Below are 19,589 nucleotides of genomic sequence, written 5' to 3' on the forward strand. Positions count from 1 at the left end.
CTGTCTCGTGGTTTCTGTTTAGACTGTAAGACCCTAAAAAGCAGCATTTATTGATGCTACAAATCACCAGTTATAGTAAACACAAGGAAATTCTGGTGTTAATGGGCTACTCCAACCTTTTGGACATCAGCAGATCTATCACTTTGTCCCGATCTTAAATTAGCAGTTATGTCAGAGATCATCTACAAATGCCCAGTCAGCAACACAACTTACGTGTTAATTTTTGTGCCCAATTCTGTAACAAACATAAATAATTGTGCCTTCTTAAACAATAACCCTCAATGTGCTTTAAGTGAAATACAAAGTTTCTGCAAAAAACATATCTCTCGTTTTAACACGTAAGCAGATAAAGACAATCAAGATCTGATCATCTTCTTATAACGACACAATTCTCTTGACATTTAATAACATTTCTGCACCATTTCACCCCAACGGGACGTATTAAAGATCAGCTATTTTGAAATAAACACCCGTTTCCCCGTTTGGACTGAAATATTATCTTTCAAATGTTATTTATTATTATTATTGTTATTTAATAGCGAGGACAGCAGTTACTGGCACTGCACTCGTTCATGTCTTGGCGGCATGAGACATGTGACGGTTGGGAGGTCAGGTCCTTCAGCCGGTTCACCAAGGTGTGATCATGGTGAAGAAAGGCACAGTACAATTCGATTATGGTCTGTTTGCAGTTTGATGTAGTCGAGACAAACATTCCATTGGTGTTTATCACACTTTAAGAGATTTGTTCAGGTCATTAATGTATTTCATAAAATAGTTTAATATAATAGTATTCTGGCAAAGATCAGTGCAACAAAAGCAGTAATGGAAAAGAAAAACATTCATTTCATACACAGCGCCACACGGCATTCACACATAGGCTTCCATTTTACAATTATTCTATTAACTTCCATAAAACGAAAGGTCTGTCACGTGCTCCCTTTTTCTCACACACTCAGATCTATCCACCCCACCCTTTTAAAAACAAAAGTGCATTTCTAATTCACGGACAACCCCTCAAACGAACCTCGGATGACTTGGCCCTAGGTCATGAGTTTGGTCTGCACATCGCTTCTCATTTTAAAAAAGCAAACTATTTCAGAATACAACCCACATTTGCAGAACATAACATTTGTTGGTCAATCATTTTGTTGAAGTGCTTTAAGAAGCCATGAAAATGTTATAAACTTCAGATTATTGTTTATTTTATGTGTTATCTCTGTTAAAGTGCACAAGTAGGGACAGTGTCTTGTTACGGACAAAAGTCACATTTGTCTACTGTAAATTGTGCATCAGGTTTGAATCCTGGATTTTGGATCAAGGCACATCTGCTGATTGAAAAGTTGCACTAGCTCTACTTTATAATACATTATTTAAAAGTGCATCTTAAAATTGATTAATCTTTCAAAGTGCATTAAAGACAACAAGGACCCTTATTGAAAATTTTAGAAAACAAACCCATAAGAGCCTGCCTGTAATGGCGATACGTTCTCACTATACTAGTGCCTGTTAAAAATGTTCATATTGCTTTCATGTCAGTCTTCTTTAGCTTCTGTGCAGACCAAACCCAGCAGGGCCGCTGTCTCAGTGTATAAATATAGCTCTGTGAAGCAGGTTTCATCCTCAGTCGAGGACGTGCTCACCACGAACAATGTGGGAAGAGAACTCATAGCGGTCCTGGCTGCGGTGGCCACAGATGTTACACTCCAAGGGCTGGCGAAAACCGTGGCAGCCCATGTGGATGGTGTACATGACATGGTCCAGGAAAAGCACACGACAGTGGTCGCAACGGAAAGAGCGCACGGCTCGCCCCTCCCCGTCTACAACCCGAAACGACTCCCTCGAAGCGGAGGCCGCCGCAGGCGAGATTTGAGTGAGCGCGTCACTGCAGGGCCGCAGGGCCGCGTGGCCTAAATCTTCTCGTTTCAGCTCCATGTCTTTGGCGTGGCTGGGATTGTGTCCGCACCTGCTCCTGTGCTGTGCAACAGGAGCAGGTGCAGGGTGATGGTTGTTGGAGTGAAGATAGTGGCCGTTGTTACTGAGCAGGGTCGGAGTCATCGCCGTGCTGTTGCAAGGCTCATCCGGCATGCTCTCTGTATCCGTAGAGTCCTGGCAACTGTTGCTAGGCGAAGGTGCGCGACTTCGGCTCGCTGGCTGATCTTCATGACCCTCCGCGGCCTCCCTTCCACCTACAGCTACAGCTCCCAACTCAGCCCCAGTCCCTGAGCAATCCATCCGTGGGCCAAGAGCGGCAGAGATGTGAATGGAGCTGTGGATTGGCCTGAGTTCTGATAAAGATGAAGGGTGACTGGTGGGATGGTGTAGAGGCCTCCGTGTGTCTGATAAACCTCCATTTCCGGCCACACCTGCGTATTCTCCTCCCAGACCAGGAAAGTGTGGGGCTTCAAGGTCACCTGCAGGCATTTCCACGTCTTTATCCGAACCAGCACTGAGCTCATAAGGTGCATCTGGAAGGTTGAGATGTATGTGCTTCTGTCCTGCAATTAAGAAACACAATCTCATGATACTGTTCTTTGGAAAATTTAAAGAAAATACATGGGCAGGGAAATTTCTCAGGTAAATGAACAGCTTGCAAAGTTGATGCCATCATTAGGTTGGAGGTTATGATGAATGCATTCAATTTTAGAAAGCATTTAAATTATTGTGCTTTTGTGTTTAATAAGGTTTATGAGAGGCTTATAAATGGCTGCTTGGTAATTGTCAAATTATACAGTTTGTCTTGATTTCACAGACCACAGCTCTTCAATAATCAATAACTCTCAAAAGTTTCCGTAGACATTTATTTGGCCAATGCTGTAAAAGTTCAAATCTCACATAAAAAGATCAGAAATATTGTTGGTGGTATCCAATTAAACCAATTAAACTGCTTTCAGTTTCCTCAACTTGTCCCCATTGAGACCAATTGCTCACCTACAAATTTTTGTGGTGTGGATCTCTTGCGTTTGGTGATGCTGTTGGCGAGCCGATCAATAAATGCCATCTTGTCTGAGGAGGGTTGCAGTAGAGAGTCTGGTATAAACTCTAGCTCTCTCATCTCCTCTCCTGTATAGAGTACAAACAAACTGTAATGTTATTTTAGGGGTTTACCTATTATCCAGACAGCATTTATCCCAAATGTTTAGGTTGTGTGCTGGTCTTCAACATTTGGACAGAAGAGAAATTTAACGGGGGATCGTGTGCATCACCTTGTTAAGGAAGTTAGCTACATTTCTCCACTAGATACCACAACAATCTCTTGGAGGCTGATATTTACAACACCATTTTGTATGTTTTCGGTTATTGTCTTATGTGAAAAAATGTGGTTCTTTTGAGAGGTAATCTCCTTGAAAGTCATGGAACCATACCTGGATTTTGCACACAGGAGGGCTGATGTGACTCCAGACTCTGTAAATAGCTGTGGCAGCGTTCACGGTGCTCTTCCAGGGTGCTCTGCTGCTTGTAACTACGGCCACAATAACTGCACTTATAGGGCTTCCCTACAGTTGGAGAGGACACTGGGGAGAGGGGGATTGTTATTTTCACAATATTGTACATCACATAAAATAATAATTATCAAGCTTGAATTTGTCCAACCTGCATGAGTGCGAAGGTGGCCAGTGAGCGCGTCCCGTCTTCGACAGGCATAGCTGCAAAAGGGACATTTAAAAGGCTTCTCCCCTGAGTGCAGCTTGATGTGGCGGAGCAGGTTACCCTTTTGAGTGAAGGAGGCGCCACACTGATTGCACTGGAATGGTCGCTCACCTGCGGACAGATTGTCAACCCAACTAGTTGGTTCTCGGTATTTCACTCAAATTAAATGTTTAAAAGTTTACCAAGACATTCAAAAAATGATCCATCATCACAACGGCTTTTTATTGCCCCTTCGTCTGGACTAATAGCCAGCACACTCAACATTTTTGTTAATTTCTTGTGTCAACTTTCACCTGTATGGCTGCGTTTGTGCACCATAAGAACATTAGGCCCAATGCAGATCATTCCACAGATGTCACACTTCAGCTTTCCATTTGGCAGTCTGGTCGCTCCAGCTGGCATGGTTTCAGAATTGGTGAACTCCCTGTAGCCTCCGACTTGCTCAGATCCTTTCTCTGGCCCTCCATCCTCTACCCGCTCCCCTCTTTCATCTTCAGTACTGCGACCTGGGTCTTCATCACTGTACAGCTCCACTTTAATGGAGTTGGCTACAGACACACAGGAGCGAAGATAAATAAATCCCTAGATTAGATTATGCGTCAACCAACCTGTGGCCAGACTTAAGAGAAAGAGACAACAGAGTGTGCACAGTCTTACATGTACTTTATATACACTAGGAATGCCTTAAATTGATATTGTTCTGTAAAATAAATTAATTCTAAAAATGCCTATATATTGTATATACTATACGTTGCATTATGTTTGGGGAGCAAAGATATGTGACCTGAGAAATAATGACGGTTTTGTGAATCATTACACTGTCTGTTATGTGGGATGAATTTATTTCACTGACCGCTGAGGGAGCGACTGGGGGAAGTGTCCTTGCTGTTTGGTGTGCTCACTGTTGGACCGCCAAGAGCCCCAGAAAACTCTCTTTCCATTGAAGAGTCCCCACTAGCTGCAACCAAAAAAGGAAACCAAAGCAGAATGTTATTTGAACAAAATTCAAGTGAGTTCATATGTATTAAAAAACAAAAACAATTTCTACCTGATATGCAAGACCGGCCATTGCAGTCATCAACATCCATACTAGTTCAAGCTGAATACTGAAATGACAGTAATGTAAGGTGTTACGATTTAACGGTATGATCTCTAACATATTAATTCTAAAGTAACATTCCAGGAATCCTCATTAATGCAATAGGGAAACAGATATTTAGAAGTTGAGGTAAAACTGAAGACCACATTATGAAATAGAAACTTTAACAGTGCACATTAACTTAAATTGGTATAACTCAACTCATAATTCAGATGGGTTCAGGATTAGAATACAACAATGTTATGATATCAAACACTTTCAATGACGTCCCAAAATAACACTCAAATCTAGAAGCTAACCTAATGTCAACTACCAACCATACATTAATAACTGCAACCATACTCAACTGTAAAAATTGCACCTTTGTTAAAGATTAGTGTTAACTGACGTCAGTTATAATACCAGAACATGTTTAGGCGTGAACTGCAAGCTAACGGATCAGCTGATTGACCGAGTGACATTTACGTTAGGTTGACCCATGACAACATTGATAAAGTAACTTAATGTTAATCCAATCTGACGATTGGCTCAAGAAGTCAGTCCAAAATCCATATAATACTAGCGAAAACTTTGACGTTTAACGTTGATAACGATAACGTTGAGGTAACCTGCGTTTACAGGTCGGCCTAGATGGCTAACGTTAGCTTACTTAATGTGACGGAAATTGCCGTTAGCTAAGTTAGCTAAACTCAACACAACGTTACACCAGTGTGTCATCCTGGCCAGCTAACGTTACCTTACAAGGCATTAGGCAAAGTTACAGTTCATTAATGTGCGAAATGGCGTAAGGTTGATAACGCGGAATTGTGACATCAATTGACTGAGAGGCGTTACATTGGACAGTCAAGTCTCTTAACATCTTGTTTATCGCTAGCACAACAAACCAACGTTAGCCTGAACTGTCTCAGCTAGCTAGCCACCACTCAATGTTTCCTAAACGGTTGCTATGGCACCCACCCCCTCTCTGATGCTATGGCTAGCCAGCTAGTTGTTAGCTCGCTAGCCTGCTCTTTCTGAAGCCCCGGCGCCGGCAATTACAGCATAAACCAGCAGTCAACTATCAACTACTAAAAAAGTACTGTTAAAGTCGTTAGATTTCTCAGTTACAGTTGCATTACCTGTGCCTGTCAGGGCCGTTTCGGTTAGGTTATTCTGTATTTTCATCTGCCTGTTTATGACGGCAGCATCTCCCGGCAGCGTTTACCTTTAGCTCCAAACAATTTCCGGTTAACCACCAGCTGCGAGTAGCATTAACACTACCTCTACCATTAATCTGCTTCAAACCTAACATATTCATTTAACATGTAATGTTAAACATATAAACAGACAAATTATAATTGATCAGGGTTTTAATTAATTAAGACTTAAAACTGACGACACTTTGTTTTCTCGTGGCAGTTTAAAATAAAATGCAGCAGGGCCGAGATCCTCCTTGTGGCACTGGGAAGCAATGGCCAGTGAGTGGCCAGTGCCACAAATGGGATCGCGCTGTTTCTCATAAAATGATCCCTTAAACGGGTCCCTTAAACAGCAAGTATTGGTGTTATCTGTCCCACACACAATGTTTGAATAAGTGATTACGTGACTTTTTTCTATGTTCAGAAGTATTTTGTTGGCTCAAAGCAGGCTTGGTATCATAGTATTCTGTTGAAACCTCAGTTTCGTTCTCAAATAAACCATACCAAAGTAACATATATATATATATATATTTAATTACAAATTACGGAATATAAGATATTTCAATAGAACCTCCCTTGTTTGTTATATACAAATTTTCATGGAAATTACGAAAATCATCAGTTTTACTTTGTTTTAACAACATGCTATTGTATGCTGATGGGGTCTTCCACACCGACCATATATATATATATATATACATATAAATACTCACAAGTACATTTATGGTCACAGTTTCCTGTTTAAGACATCCATCACATTATATACATTTCTAACGTTAATTTTTTAACAAAAAACACAAAATATGAATCAGAGGATCAAGTGGAGTTTATGGGTGGTCTTACAATGATTTACTAACATAATTTAGGAACACAATTGGCTATAAAAGTTCACGTATAAGTATGTTCTTTTTGCTATTTCCCTTTTATCACCAAATCCCTATTTGGCCCAAAATGAAAATAACCTAAATATGTGTACACTATGGGTGTATTTGTGTAAATCAGTCTTACAGTAGACCAGTCATATAAGGACAGTGTACTTAACTGAAGACATAAAGCTATTTATCGTCTTACACGCTAATCCCAACAGCTTCTTGTCAGATGGGTTTCTGGGATTAAAACCTTTCCAGATGACGCTGTGACAGAATATCTGTTTGAGTTACTTTGATTACATTTACCAACTTCCCATCCATACGGTTGTGTACTGAATCATTGGAAACCATGGCTTATTGATACGAAGGACTCAAAAATGCCCTGGTGATTGTGGCCTGCAGGTCACTCTGGAAACATCGAAAAGGTCTATCTGAAAGAATCAAGCTGGGACGCACAAAGAGTGACCTCTGCTGTACACAATGCGCGTCCATGTCAGTTATGACGTATCGCCTGGTTTTACGACGGTGCGCGCTTACACAATGACAGTTTCCGTCAGTTTGACTTGCAAATCGTAACCGCGTTGAGCGAGCGTTTTTTTTCAATTTCAGTTGGAGTGTCAATTTCATAATTTAAATCTAGCGATCCATATTGATTACAATATCAGATAAAGAAAGGTATTTTTGAGATTGGTACAAGTTGTACTCGCTTTACTTAAACTCCGAACTTCCAGCTCGAGGCCCAGCAGAGAGCTCGAGTAGCAGCTGAAAAGTTTGTTGTTGTCACGTGATGTGAGACGAATGTGGCGATAAAAGTTTTCTTAGATAGTAAAAGGCGGTGGCGTACTTTAATATCAAAACATTTGGAACAAAACATTTACCAAAATGCCCCAACCGAAACATCGAAAGATTGCTGTTATAGGTTACAGATCTGTAGGTGAGTAAAGCACACGAGCTCGTGTTCGGCTAATGCTAGTCAGCTAGCTGGCTAACATGCTAACGTCCTGGCTTTGTTTTCCTCTTCGGTCTATCCGACCTCCACAAGCAACGCAATGTTACCCGTGTTCTTGGTTTTTTTGTGTGTGGGATGAGCTGTTGGCCACTAAATTACTCGTACGTCGTCTATGTTGTTGTACAGCTTCAGCCATCTGGTACTAACGTTAAGTTAGTTGTGATCTGTTTTGGGAAAACGCATTTAGCGACGGCATCCTGGTATAGAGCCAATTGTTGTGTCGAAACTTGGTAGAGCCGCGTGTTTTACCAAAAATAAAGGGGTCATAATAATCATCTTGTAATCATTTTCGACCAAACCACCAGTTCATTCCAGTATTTATTAACTGTATTGTATTCTAAAATGACCTGGCGTTGCTGGTGTCCAGATCAGATTCTGTGTTAACTAGAAATGGCGTTAATGAAATAATTTGGTGGCACAGTATTTGTAAATGTGTTTTTATTGTTCTGTGTTGTGTTTGTTTGCCTTGCACAGGAAAGTCATCTCTTACAATACAGTTTGTGGAAGGACAGTTTGTGGACTCCTATGACCCCACCATTGAAAACAGTATGTTTAATTAGATTGATTAGTCACAATTTTTCACTTAATGTAAACAAATGTTTAGTAAAACTATTCCATCCCTCTCTCACCAGCTTTTAACAAACTAGTCAGCGTGAATGGTCAAGACTTCAATCTTCAACTGGTTGATACAGCTGGACAAGTAAGTTGGTTTAGTTTAGTAATACTTGATTAATGCTAAACTCTAGATTTTAAATCAACACTTGAGCTGATCAGAACTGGTCTGTTAATTCTTAATTTTACCATAGGTTATATCCTTGAGTTTAGTTAGCATTCAAGGAAGACGTCATGGGGACACTGGAATGTACAGTTTGGCGTCACAGTGAATCTGGAGAGTCAGCGTTATTTACCATGCCGCATTGCCCATATTACTTGGCTCTGATTGTACTAATTTAGGCTGGAATTTTGGCGTCTACTCTGATGTCGGATCGTCCGTTTATAGTGAAAGTGGTTAATGTACAGCCGTGGCTAAAAGTTTTGAGAATGACACATGTATTGGTTTTCACAAAGTGTGTTGCTTCAGTGTTCTTGGATCTTTCTGTAAGATGTTACTATTGTATACTGAAGTATAATTACAAGCATGTAATGAGTGTCAAAAGATTTTATTGACATTTACATAGAGTTTATGTAAAGAGTCAATATTTGCAGTGTTGACCCTTCTTTTTCAAGACCTCTGCAATTCGCCCTGGCATGTTGTCGATTAACTTCTGGGCCACATGCTGACGGATGGCTGCCCATTCCTGCATAATCAATGCAGTATAAGTTTGTCAGTATTTGTGGGGTTTTGTTTGTCCACCCACCTCTTGAGGATTGACCACAAGTTCTCAATGGGATTAAGGTCTGGGGAGTTTCCTGGCCATGGACCCCAAAATTTCGATGTTTTGTTCCCCTTTGCCTTATGGCAAGGTGCTCCATCATGCTGGAAAAGGCAATGTTTGTCACCAAACTGTCTTGGTGGACGTTTTGGTACCATTCTTTATTCATGGCGGTGATTTTAGGCAAAATTGTGAGTGAGCCCAACCCCCTTGGCTGAGAAGCAAACCCACACATGAATGGTTTCAGGATGCTTCACTGTTGGCACGACACAGGACCGATGGTAGCGCTCACCTTTTCTTCTCCGGACAAGCTTGCTTCCAGATGCCCCAAACAATCTGAAAGGGGATTCATCAGAGAAAAATACTTTACCCCAGTCCTCAGCAGTCCAATCCCCGTACCTTTTGCAGGTACACCTGCACTCACACCTGCCTGCTGCCACTCTTGAGCAAGCTCTGCACTGGTGATGCCCCGGTCCCTCAGCTGGTTCAACTTTAGGAGACGATCCTGGCGCTTACTAGACTTTCTTTGGCGACCTGAAGCCTCCTTCACAACAATTGAACTGCATTCCTTGAAGTTCTTGATGATCCATTAAATAGTAGATTTAGGTGCAATTAATTGCAATTCATCTGATCACTCTTCATAACATTCTGGAGTATATGCCAATTGTGATCATAAAAACTGAGGCAGCAGACTTTGAAAATGAATATTTGTGCCATTCTCAAAACTTTTGGGCTCGGCTGTAGTGTTGTATTCATGTAAATCTACCTCCATTTAATAATGTGTTGTGTTTGGTAATAGTCACACTCAATAAGAAGTCTCCCCTCTGTCTGTAGGATGAGTACTCAATTTTTCACCAGTCCCACTCAATGGACATCCATGGTTATGTCCTTGTCTATTCAGTGACTTCCAGTAAAAGGTAATTGGATGATTTTGTTGTAACGTCTGTGTAAATAGTGTGCCATTTGCTGTTAAAGAAGTCTTACAATGTTGTTTACCGCTTTTTATGTCTTACAATTGATGCTGGTATTATGATCTCAGTTACTCATTTACCATAATAATGCATACAAAAACGGTTAAACCTGCTGTTGTGTACATACATATATCGCCTTATATTTTCTATATAAATGGGTTTATATTGTTCCCTTTGTGGCAGCTTCACTGTGTGCCTTTCTGACCATTGCTTCAAATATTTCAGTGCAGGGTAAGTGCAGTAAATTAGTAATTACCACATTCTTCTCACAGCAGTGTCTTTGTCTTTGTTCAGTTTTGAAGTTGTGCAGGTTCTACATGACAAGCTGCTAGACATGGTTGGAAAGATTCAGTAAGTTTTTACTTGTAACTAAAATGCCTCAAATTCTTTGTTTTCTGTCTTGTTTCTTTTTTTTTACAACAAGTTCTTATGTTTCTTTTTAGGGTGCCAACTGTTCTTGTAGGGAACAAAAAAGATCTTCACATGGAAAGGTATTCAGAATAATCTTTTTGTTTACTTTTTTATCTGGTATATCTGCTGATTTTTTTTTTCTTTGTGTCCAAACCAACAATGTATTACATGCAGGAGGGAAATACATATTATTCATGATATATGTACATGAAGTACATATTATTCAAATTTTTGAAGAAGAATGCAGAAGAATTTTCTGGTTGACAACAAACTTTGCATTTTGTTTTTGGAAAGTCAGAGTCCTTCATGGGTCTCTTGTCTTCCTCGACCCAAAGCTAATCTATCTTCCATTTTTCGATGGTGGATGGGTGGGTGGATTTTTTTCTTTTGAGCCTGAGACTGTGACGGAGGCTGGATTCGCTCTCTTGCACTCACAGGTCTGTTCAGGAAAAGTTCCTTTTCTTTGAAGTACCTTTTTTTTCCTGCCCACACACATCAGTTAAGGCGAGAATCAAACATTCTATGGCAACTGGACTGGGTCATAAAGGCTATGATGTTTTTCACCAATTAACTAAATTGTCATTATTGTTAGAGGAAATTATGGTGGCATTTTATGCCCCTCCTAGTGATATCTGGAGCAAAATTATATTTCTTAAGGGCAATTTTGCCCTTTGCCCTTGTGTATTTCCGACGCTGATTATATGTGTCCAGATATTATACACACAGGATTCCCTTTGAGTCAAGTTTTGGTTTGATTTTTTTTCCAGGGTCATCAAGGCAGAAGAGGGAAAGATCCTTGCTGATTCCTGGGGTGCTGCATTTATGGAGTCCTCAGCCAAAGAGAATGAGGTATTAATGGATGACTCGTTAAACACCAACTCACCCATGCTGTCCCATATATACTCCGACACAGAGTCGCACTGCAATGAAAATATTCTTGAAATGCAGACAGCTGTGGAGGTTTTCAAGCGGATAATTTTGGAGATGGAGAAAGCAGATGGAAATGGACCCCCGGAGGAGAAGAAGTGTGCTGTGATGTGAACGTGTATCCAGGACATCAGAAAGCTAAATTGCTGAAGACAAGAGCCAAAACTTCACCAGCTCCCCAATCGAGATCTCACAGACACCATAAAAGCCCCAGTAGAAGTTTTCTGCTCAAATGTGATATCTTATTCATTTTCATAGCAATTCAACTGCCCCAGTTAATTGCCATTAATTGTAAGAGCACAGTTGGTGAATTCTTTATAATATTGAAACATTATCTATAACTTGGCTAAATCTCGACTTTTGAACCAACTGCTACGAAAACGTGATACTGTCGAACATATTGGTCCCAACAATTTTTTTTGAACATTTATAAGTAACTTTTTTAATCTGATGTTGGAGACATGGCTTAACTCATCTCTGAGTAGTTTAGTTAATGTACATGCAGGGCTGGTTAACCTTATTTAGGACTGGTATTATTTCAACAGTGATGGAGAGTCAAAATTCACATTGCTTTAAATGTGGTGTTAAAATGTCAGTACCCCTCACAAAACGGCGGATTTCTTTAAACAACCGTGAATACGATTTCACTCAAGAAATGTCTCTGTTTCCATAGTTTTTCTCTGTAATTCTGATCAACTCTTCGGGTAACTTTCACCAATGAACTTTCAAACTGCGTCTTTGCAACGTAGGAATCTGTTTGTAAATTCAACTCACATTTTCTGCTCTTCTGCTAAGCAGATTTAGCAAATCCTCAGTTTATACAGTTTAATGCCTCCTTATTGACTGTAATAAAGATGTTATCTTATGGACAGACCTCAGAGGAATTTAGTATAGCTTGAAATAGATCTTTGATATTTACCACATATGGCCTTTTTATACAATTAAATTTAGAATCTTAGAGAATGGTTTGATACTGTTATATTTTGCGCGGTGCGAGTGCGCTGCCGTCAATATCCTTATTATATTCCTAAAAATGCAATATGATTATGAACATTGAGTTGCAATTTTGTGATTGCATTTTAACACTTCACCAAGACCATTGGCTGGAGGATTCAGAGTTAGCTTAGTAATCATTTTGATGTGATGGTTTATGCAGGCTTGCTATAACCAAGCCAGAATGGCATGCAGTCCATTAAATTCATATGGTGGACTAGCATGCACACTGTCAGAAGCTAAAGATCCTTAATGTCTTGTTTTCCCTAGATCCTGTACACTCACAAATACGTGACACAATGTGGATTTCCCCTCATAATCCTCATGTTTTGCTTGTGGGTAATAACTTTTTTTCACATGCTTGGCTAAGTAAGTAGTTGATTGCCTGTTGCCTTACAGTTCCTCAAACTCCATCTGCTGCCCTCCATGACTGAAGGTGCTCTTAAAGTTTTTTTTCCCCCTGTTTCTTTTCTTCTCTTCTGTTGATTTGATACCGTTGTGCAGGTGTGCACCTGAACACCAATATGCTCCTGTGGGTCAATGTTAATTCACAGATCTTGCTGTAAACAGTTTTGTATATAAATAAATCTGTTACTCATTAGATGTTTTTATTTTTGCTGTTTCATTTACTGCATTGTCTTATTTGTATGCATTAAAACTGTATAGAGGTATAGAAAGTAGATATATTGTATGGAATAGCCTACTTAAGACATTAACTTGTGGTATTTTCAATAAATGCTTAGACATTCAGCCTAATGCCCAAAAGATACAAAATTGACATTGACAAATCCCACAATTTCAAATGATTAAAGGGAATAAAATTGATACACGATCACTCTGCAGATTTTATTATTGTGGGTGGGAGATGAGGCCACAGGGTGATGGTGAGGTGTCATTCTGCAGGCTAACATTCTGTAAGCTTAGTACCAGTCAGAGAAGATCTGAAAAAAGTATATCCGAAACTACCGTGCTCAATATCTGCACAAACCGGGACGAAATATCAAACACAGCAAACGAGTTTCAGTTAACTGAACAGAAGATGGCAGTAGTGCAAAACGAGTGATGCAATCTGACATTAAAAAAAAAGAAGAAGAACGGCCGATCATCGGTTCAGTTGCAAGAAGTAGCGGAAGACCTGTGCTGTTTGGCAAGATCCGACCTGCCAACTGTGATCGGACCGGCCAAAGAAAGGCCACACAGCGAATGAAATATGGAGTGTGTAAGTTATCTAAGCTAACTTAAGTGTGTACGGACTGTTAGACTCCGCAAACCCCTCTTCGAGAAAACGCGACTTCCCGAAGAATGCTAAGGATAGCAGCTAAGTAGCTAACCAAGCTAACGTTCATTCGTGGCAGAGTAACTTAACGTTAAGTTCTGAGGCCAGCGCGCTTCTTAGTGACGGTTGTCAACCGAACAATAAGGCCCGTATTTCCCCCTCAGTGACTATGGTTTGCAATCATTACGTTGTTAAGACAGTGTGTCACATAACGTCAAAGTTAACGTCAGGTCAAACGTGAATCTGCTCCGTGTCAACAGACCGTGACGCTAGTAACTAAAGTTATTTCACGTATATTTTTGTTGACCTCGACACCCTTTGTAGTTTTTCCCCCTACATTTCAAAATTATTTTATAACCGCTGTATCGTCACAACTAAATGCATTTTTTTTTACAATGCTCACTCAAGTTAAACAGTTTAAATGAGCTCACTTGTTGACTATTAACGTTATGTGTATGCAGATAAAAAGCTGCACTCCCTAATGTAGCAAAGCCTTGATTAGCGAGGCAATGCGTCATGTGGTGTGTCAGATATTCAGCGTAATGCTGTGTATCTCAAGAAAGTGCCTTTCAAGCATAACGGTAAACTCTGATTAAACATGCCTGCACACACACACACACACACACACAAACACACACACACACACTGGCTACTTTACATCACCTGGACCTAAACCCAGTCCTTAAATGCATTGTAAGAGAAATGTACATTAACAAAACAACGTCCAGGGTTGTACGTAACTGCTGATCATACACATCTTGAACCGTTTGCCTATTGCCTCTGTCTTTGGGCCAATCAACCTTCATCCCATAACATGCTGGAATCAATGTATTTGCTAAAATAGGGCTTGTTAAGATAAGGCTTTTAAAAACCAACTTTTTTTAAACTTGCATTTGCTTTGCCTAGTTTAGATAATCTGAATTTAATCTGATCTGATAATCTGAACTACCCTTTAATGCATTTTAAGATTCCAGTGGCTATTGATGATCTCGAGGGCAAAAAGGACCCGGTCATAGAAGGTAAGAATTTCTATATAACATTATAGCTCAGAAATATTGGTAATTAAAAATCTTTAAAAAAAAAAAAAATACAAAATCTCTCATGCCTTCAGACTCGGAGCACAATGTGTACACCAGGTTTATGAAGTCCCACCGATGTTATGACCTTGTACCGACCAGCTCCAAACTGGTTGTGTTTGATACATCACTTCAGGTAAAATATAAGCTTTAAAACAGAAAATGGAATAATTTCTCTCATGAGCTCATTTGGAGTTAAACTTTGATCTACCTTATTTTACAGGTCAAGAAGGCGTTTTTTGCTCTGGTCTCTAATGGCGTTCGAGCAGCGCCTCTATGGGACAGCAAAAAGCAGTGTTTTGTTGGTAAGGGCTGTTCTCATTTGGCACATTTTCTCTCCACTCAAGACATAATAAATGAAGGACTGACTCCATTCTACTCGTGCATCTCTGCAGGAATGCTGACCATCACAGACTTTATTAATATTCTACATCGCTACTACAAATCTCCATTGGTAAGATGGTGGACACCAAATGCATATTGTCCTCGACTTGTTTGATGATATGTAACATTTAAATCTCAAAGTGGAACTACAGGATGTTTATATTGTCATATTTAGGGTTTGAACCATATATATGGACGAATGTGCCCTTGAAGGGATTCTATTATTTTATTATCACAAGAATGTTCTTAAATATGTGAACCGCTTTCCATTTATAATCTTTCAGGTACAGATATATGAATTGGAGGAACACAAAATTGAAACATGGAGAGGTGAAAATGTTTAATATGTAATGTATTTCTTTACATTAACTCTTGTAATGTTGGAGGTCTTTACTATGTTTTCTGTCTTTGTCCATAATAGAGTTGTACCTTCAAGACTCTTTTAAGCCGTTGGTTAGCATATCTCCCAATGCCAGGTGAGTTTTTATTTTATTAGTGATTTGTTCCACTGTAGTACTTCATGACAAATGCATGTTGTTTGTGTAAAACGTCTGATCCTCACATGTTGTGACTTGAGGTTTTATTTCCATCATGATATTTATCGTACAAATCCTTTACTTAACTTTCACTAAGTTATTCCAACTATTAATCTAAAAATCAATCTAAAATGCAAATGGTCTACAAGCTCATTTCTGTAACTATATCTTGGCCATTTTTACTTTACTTTTTTATGCCGCAATCTTACCTCACAACATGCTGTGATTAACTTGTTCCTTTTGGAAATGATCTGTATCCCAGTTTGTATGATGCAGTATCATCTCTGCTGAAGAATAAGATCCACAGACTGCCGGTAATCGACCCCCTGACTGGGAACACACTCTATATTCTCACACACAAGAGGATCCTTAAGTTCCTGAAGCTTTTTGTAAGTGCCGTAGCTACTCCTGCATTAAATACTGTCAATTACTTTCACATTATTTTTCACATCCGTTACCCTACCGTTTTAATGAAGTGTTGTCTTGTTATTCTTTTCAGATATCAGAGATGCCAAAACCGTCGTTCTTGAGACAAACGCTAGAGGACCTGAACATCGGAACTTTCCGGAACATAGCAGTGGTCCGCTCTGACACGCCGCTCTACACGGCACTTGGTATTTTTGTTGAGCAGCGCGTGTCGGCGCTCCCTGTTGTCGATGACAAAGGTGTGTGTGCTGGTTGAACTAACGTCCGTTCTGCATTAATGATCAAAGAACTCCTGATTTGTGTTTGTGTGTTCTGTTCTGTTCTGTTCTGTTCTGATCTGATCTGCTGCCTCTTGCAGGTCGAGTGGTGGATATATACTCAAAATTTGATGTCATAGTAAGTTTTCATCTGACTTTTTTGACTATTTGTTTTTGATGTTATTAGCACTTTGTAAAAGCTGCATGAAATAATTTTCCAGGATCACAGTTGAGCAATATGACAAGTTTTATAAAAAAAATACAATATGCTTTTTAAAATTGAAAGCACAATGCATGCTTAAAGGAGAACTCTAATTTATCGGGTTCTTTTAGGTATGTGACTATCTTCTCAGGTATTTAATTCACCGGATATAATGCAATGACGTTTTTTCTTTAGATATAATGATCAATATTGGGATATAACATGACATATTGGGCTAAAGCATTTATTGGCATCACTCAGCATTTCCTGAGAGATTCATTAACTACCTGGAGCTATTTCTTTTTAAACTAATTGGTCTGCCCTCTAAAATTAGGAGTCCTTTTCAAACCCTAGACTTATGTTTGTACAGAACCTGGCAGCAGAGAAGACGTACAACAACCTGGACTTGACTGTGACCAAAGCGCTGAAGCACCGCTCGCAATACTTTGAAGGCGTGCTGACCTGCAACCGGCACGAGACTCTGGAGGCCATCATCAACCGACTGGTGGAGGCCGAGGTGAGAGCCGGACGCCACTGTGTTTCACGTATTGATGCGGTCCTGCATGTTTTACAAAGGTCACGGTAACGTGATGGGTTCCCCGGTGTTTCCCTCCAGGTGCACAGGCTGGTGGTGGTGGACGAGCAGGATGTGGTGAAGGGGATCGTCTCCCTTTCAGATATTCTCCAGGCACTAGTGTTGACTGATGGGGAAGAGGGTAAGTACACTTGTGTAACTGTTGTGTAACTTTGTATTTTCTACAACCGCTTATTATACATTCAGTGAGTATTAAAGTACCAATATAAGCAGTGTAAACATTTTGTGTTGGAGTTACACTAAATAATGACTTGATTTTTCTGTCCATAGGCACAGCTTAAAGAAGACATCCTGATGGAAATGCAACACAGTCTAAAGAGGAGGGTGAAGCAACGGGAGAAAGAACAGGCCATGTAAGAGGGTCATTTTGATAGTACATTGAAGTATCCTCACCCATTTCCTGTAATCCAGCTTCCTATAGTCACACATGAAGACGTCTCCCTCCCTGCAGAAATGTGAAGCTTTAGCAATGCAGCGATATAAAAGTGTAGCAGCACAGACCTACAGAAGCTACAACAAGAGACGGAGCCGAGAGGAGCTGCAGCCTCTCCGGGCGTCACTCCCACTTCTGTTGGTTTACGTGCAGTAGAGGACGACCATTGATTGTGGTTGGATCAGAGGCTTTTCCCCTGTAGTGTAAATTGGAATCAGTTGGAAAAATAACTAATTTTACCTGTGTTGGCATCTTTTGATTTTTGATAACGAGGCTGAAATCTTCATGCACACTGTGTAACTTTGATTAACAATGGGCGAATTGTTTGGACATTTGCTTGAAACTTAGAAATGTTTATTATTCAGCCAGTTTGATTTTGATTTTATTTCTCTTTTTATACATACAAGACAAGCTTCCAAATAGCTAGTCTATGAATCTGCTGTTAGCGGACTGTTAATTGTGCTCTATTCTCCCAAAAGCCACAAGCTCTGGATGTTTTTGGATTTTATGTTTTGCCATTTAGTTTGTGCTCTCAAGAATAACGAATCTTTAATGTATTCCTCATTTTATTTTTTTCATTTTGCGGTTTTGTTACTAATATTGTGTGTTTTGGCATTTGTTGCTTTCGACGGTGCAAGATCTCAGTTCTTTAAAAAAGGTTCTCCGTCATTTAAAATCCAAGCCAAATTAACACTTGTGGCATTATTTGTTTTCTGATTTCAACCCTTTTAGTGTGTCATGGTGTCGGTAAGTTAGTAATCAACAAAGTGCATTTATTCAGCAGTTTTCTGTTCATTATGTTTAGAGGGCTTAATCAAAATCACTCAATACCAGCTTTCCAGCCTTTTCTTTTTCCTAAAGATAGGCCATGGGAATCTGACTTTGATTTGGTATATTTCAAATGGAAGGTGAAGAGCTGTATGTACATGCAGTTTTAGTAATAACCTGCATTGAGATAATGATTGAAAGCATCAAGGAGCAATAAAGTTTCAGACTTTGTCTAAAATGGCATTATTGAGTGCTTATATCTGATATATTACATAATCTATAAAGAAGTTGGCCAAAGTGATTTACACAGCGTGATTCATTTAAACTATAAATTAAACCAACACCCAGATCTTTTGGCCAGTTGGGGTGAAAATAAAGCAACACTGACCTAAAACCATTGAACCTCCATGTAGAAAACCTTTTTAAACAAGGTCAGCGTGGGTCATGGGGAAAGAAGATAAAATAGACGCCACTTAGGAAAACATTTGCATTTATTACTTTATATTAGAATGTACATATTCACGGCCTGAACTTTTTTTTACATGCAGTTGTCTCTTTGCCTCACAGCCTCCTATTCAATGGGGTACTTGGAGTAAGATATTAAACTTTAAATACACTATGCATTTCATACATTGTCAGGCGGTTACCATTTAATAAACACATGATCAATGTATAGATATGATCGGTTGTCAAACAGTAGAACCCTTCAATCTTTAAAGTTCAGGCTATTTGCTCCCAACAAACATCCTGTAAGAAAAGGGGAGTCAGAAAGTGTTGGTCAAACATCAGAGAAACCGCATTGAGACATTTCAGTATTTTAGTTTGAACTTTTCCTCTCCCAAAGAAAAGTATTATCTTTACTGCAATCGGTTGGCATGATTTGTACAAACTGGCTCATTTTTCTCTGGTATAATCTTAAATCAACACTAGAGGCCATGGCCAGAGATGATTCTGAGAACAATTTGGTTTTTATGCCGTGAGGTCAGTAGAAGTGCACATGGGACTCACAGCATACAGATATAAATAACACGGGAACAACGACACACACAGACAGTACCTCTGGGATTTGCATACAGGTAATGACAAAAGTACACATACGTCATGAAAACAAGCATTTAAACTGATTAGCGTGAGGGAAAGAATTCACAATCCAATTTG

General features: G+C 39.7%; 3 protein-coding genes across 6 annotated transcripts; 2 read left to right on the plus strand and 1 right to left on the minus strand.

Moving 5' to 3' along the window:
- Nucleotides 1–758: 758 nt before the first annotated feature.
- LOC119194241 (zinc finger protein Eos-like) lies at nt 759–6,238 on the minus strand. 2 transcript variants are annotated; one of them, XM_037448430.2, is made up of 8 exons: nt 5,866–6,237; nt 4,697–4,754; nt 4,502–4,606; nt 3,942–4,196; nt 3,592–3,759; nt 3,363–3,512; nt 2,929–3,060; nt 759–2,495 (listed from the first exon to the last, which is right to left on the minus strand). In XM_037448430.2, exons 2-8 carry the CDS (start codon nt 4,734–4,736, stop codon nt 1,621–1,623), a joined length of 1,725 nt encoding a protein of 574 aa, XP_037304327.2. In that variant the 5' UTR covers nt 4,737–4,754; nt 5,866–6,237; the 3' UTR covers nt 759–1,620. The 2 variants fall into 2 exon arrangements, with proteins under 2 accessions (XP_037304327.2, XP_037304330.2); XM_037448433.2 differs by lacking the exon at nt 2,929–3,060 and having other exon boundaries at nt 5,866–6,238.
- Nucleotides 6,239–7,315: 1,077 nt separating this feature from the next.
- On the plus strand, nt 7,316–13,079 carry rhebl1 (Ras homolog, mTORC1 binding like 1). The gene is made up of 8 exons (XM_037489791.2): nt 7,316–7,728; nt 8,278–8,349; nt 8,436–8,503; nt 10,011–10,093; nt 10,442–10,498; nt 10,591–10,638; nt 11,326–11,407; nt 11,507–13,079. The coding sequence occupies exons 1-8, from the start codon at nt 7,677–7,679 to the stop codon at nt 11,597–11,599; spliced, it is 555 nt and encodes a 184-aa protein (XP_037345688.1). The 5' UTR covers nt 7,316–7,676; the 3' UTR covers nt 11,600–13,079.
- A 435-nt stretch (nt 13,080–13,514) lies between these two features.
- Nucleotides 13,515–18,732, plus strand: prkag1 (protein kinase, AMP-activated, gamma 1 non-catalytic subunit). Of its 3 annotated transcripts, none has more exons than XR_005121622.2 (13): nt 13,515–13,697; nt 14,722–14,773; nt 14,866–14,966; nt 15,054–15,284; nt 15,499–15,544; nt 15,636–15,690; nt 16,013–16,139; nt 16,250–16,415; nt 16,535–16,572; nt 17,006–17,152; nt 17,252–17,351; nt 17,501–17,583; nt 17,682–18,732. XR_005121622.2 is itself a non-coding variant. In XM_037489790.2 (13 exons), exons 1-13 carry the CDS (start codon nt 13,689–13,691, stop codon nt 17,509–17,511), a joined length of 993 nt encoding a protein of 330 aa, XP_037345687.1. In that variant the 5' UTR covers nt 13,522–13,688; the 3' UTR covers nt 17,512–18,732. The 3 variants fall into 3 exon arrangements, 2 of the variants coding, with proteins under 2 accessions (XP_037345686.1, XP_037345687.1); XM_037489790.2 differs by having other exon boundaries at nt 13,522–13,697; nt 15,054–15,135; nt 15,226–15,284; nt 17,501–18,732; XM_037489789.2 differs by having other exon boundaries at nt 17,501–18,732.
- Nucleotides 18,733–19,589: the final 857 nt, after the last annotated feature.

The sequence above is a fragment of the Pungitius pungitius genome, chromosome 8, assembly GCF_949316345.1.
Source record: "Pungitius pungitius chromosome 8, fPunPun2.1, whole genome shotgun sequence".
Classification (NCBI taxonomy): domain Eukaryota; kingdom Metazoa; phylum Chordata; class Actinopteri; order Perciformes; family Gasterosteidae; genus Pungitius; species Pungitius pungitius.

Bases quoted from the DNA above. Each gene is read 5' to 3' on its own strand.
- LOC119194241 (XM_037448430.2), bottom strand. From the start codon at position 4,736: ATGGATGTTGATGACTGCAATGGCCGGTCTTGCATATCAG. The intron at 4,607-4,696 runs GTAGAAATTGTT...TTTTGGTTGCAG, and splicing joins TGGCCGGTCTTGCATATCAG to CTAGTGGGGACTCTTCAATG. The intron at 3,513-3,591 runs GTTGGACAAATT...CCCTCTCCCCAG, and splicing joins CCACCTTCGCACTCATGCAG to TGTCCTCTCCAACTGTAGGG.
- rhebl1 (XM_037489791.2), top strand. From the start codon at position 7,677: ATGCCCCAACCGAAACATCGAAAGATTGCTGTTATAGGTTACAGATCT. The intron at 8,504-10,010 runs GTAAGTTGGTTT...CTCTGTCTGTAG, and splicing joins TGGTTGATACAGCTGGACAA to GATGAGTACTCAATTTTTCA. The intron at 10,639-11,325 runs GTATTCAGAATA...TTTTTTTTCCAG, and splicing joins AAAGATCTTCACATGGAAAG to GGTCATCAAGGCAGAAGAGG.
- prkag1 (XM_037489789.2), top strand. The intron at 16,416-16,534 runs GTGTGTGTGCTG...TGCCTCTTGCAG, and splicing joins CCCTGTTGTCGATGACAAAG to GTCGAGTGGTGGATATATAC. The intron at 17,153-17,251 runs GTGAGAGCCGGA...GTTTCCCTCCAG, and splicing joins ACCGACTGGTGGAGGCCGAG to GTGCACAGGCTGGTGGTGGT.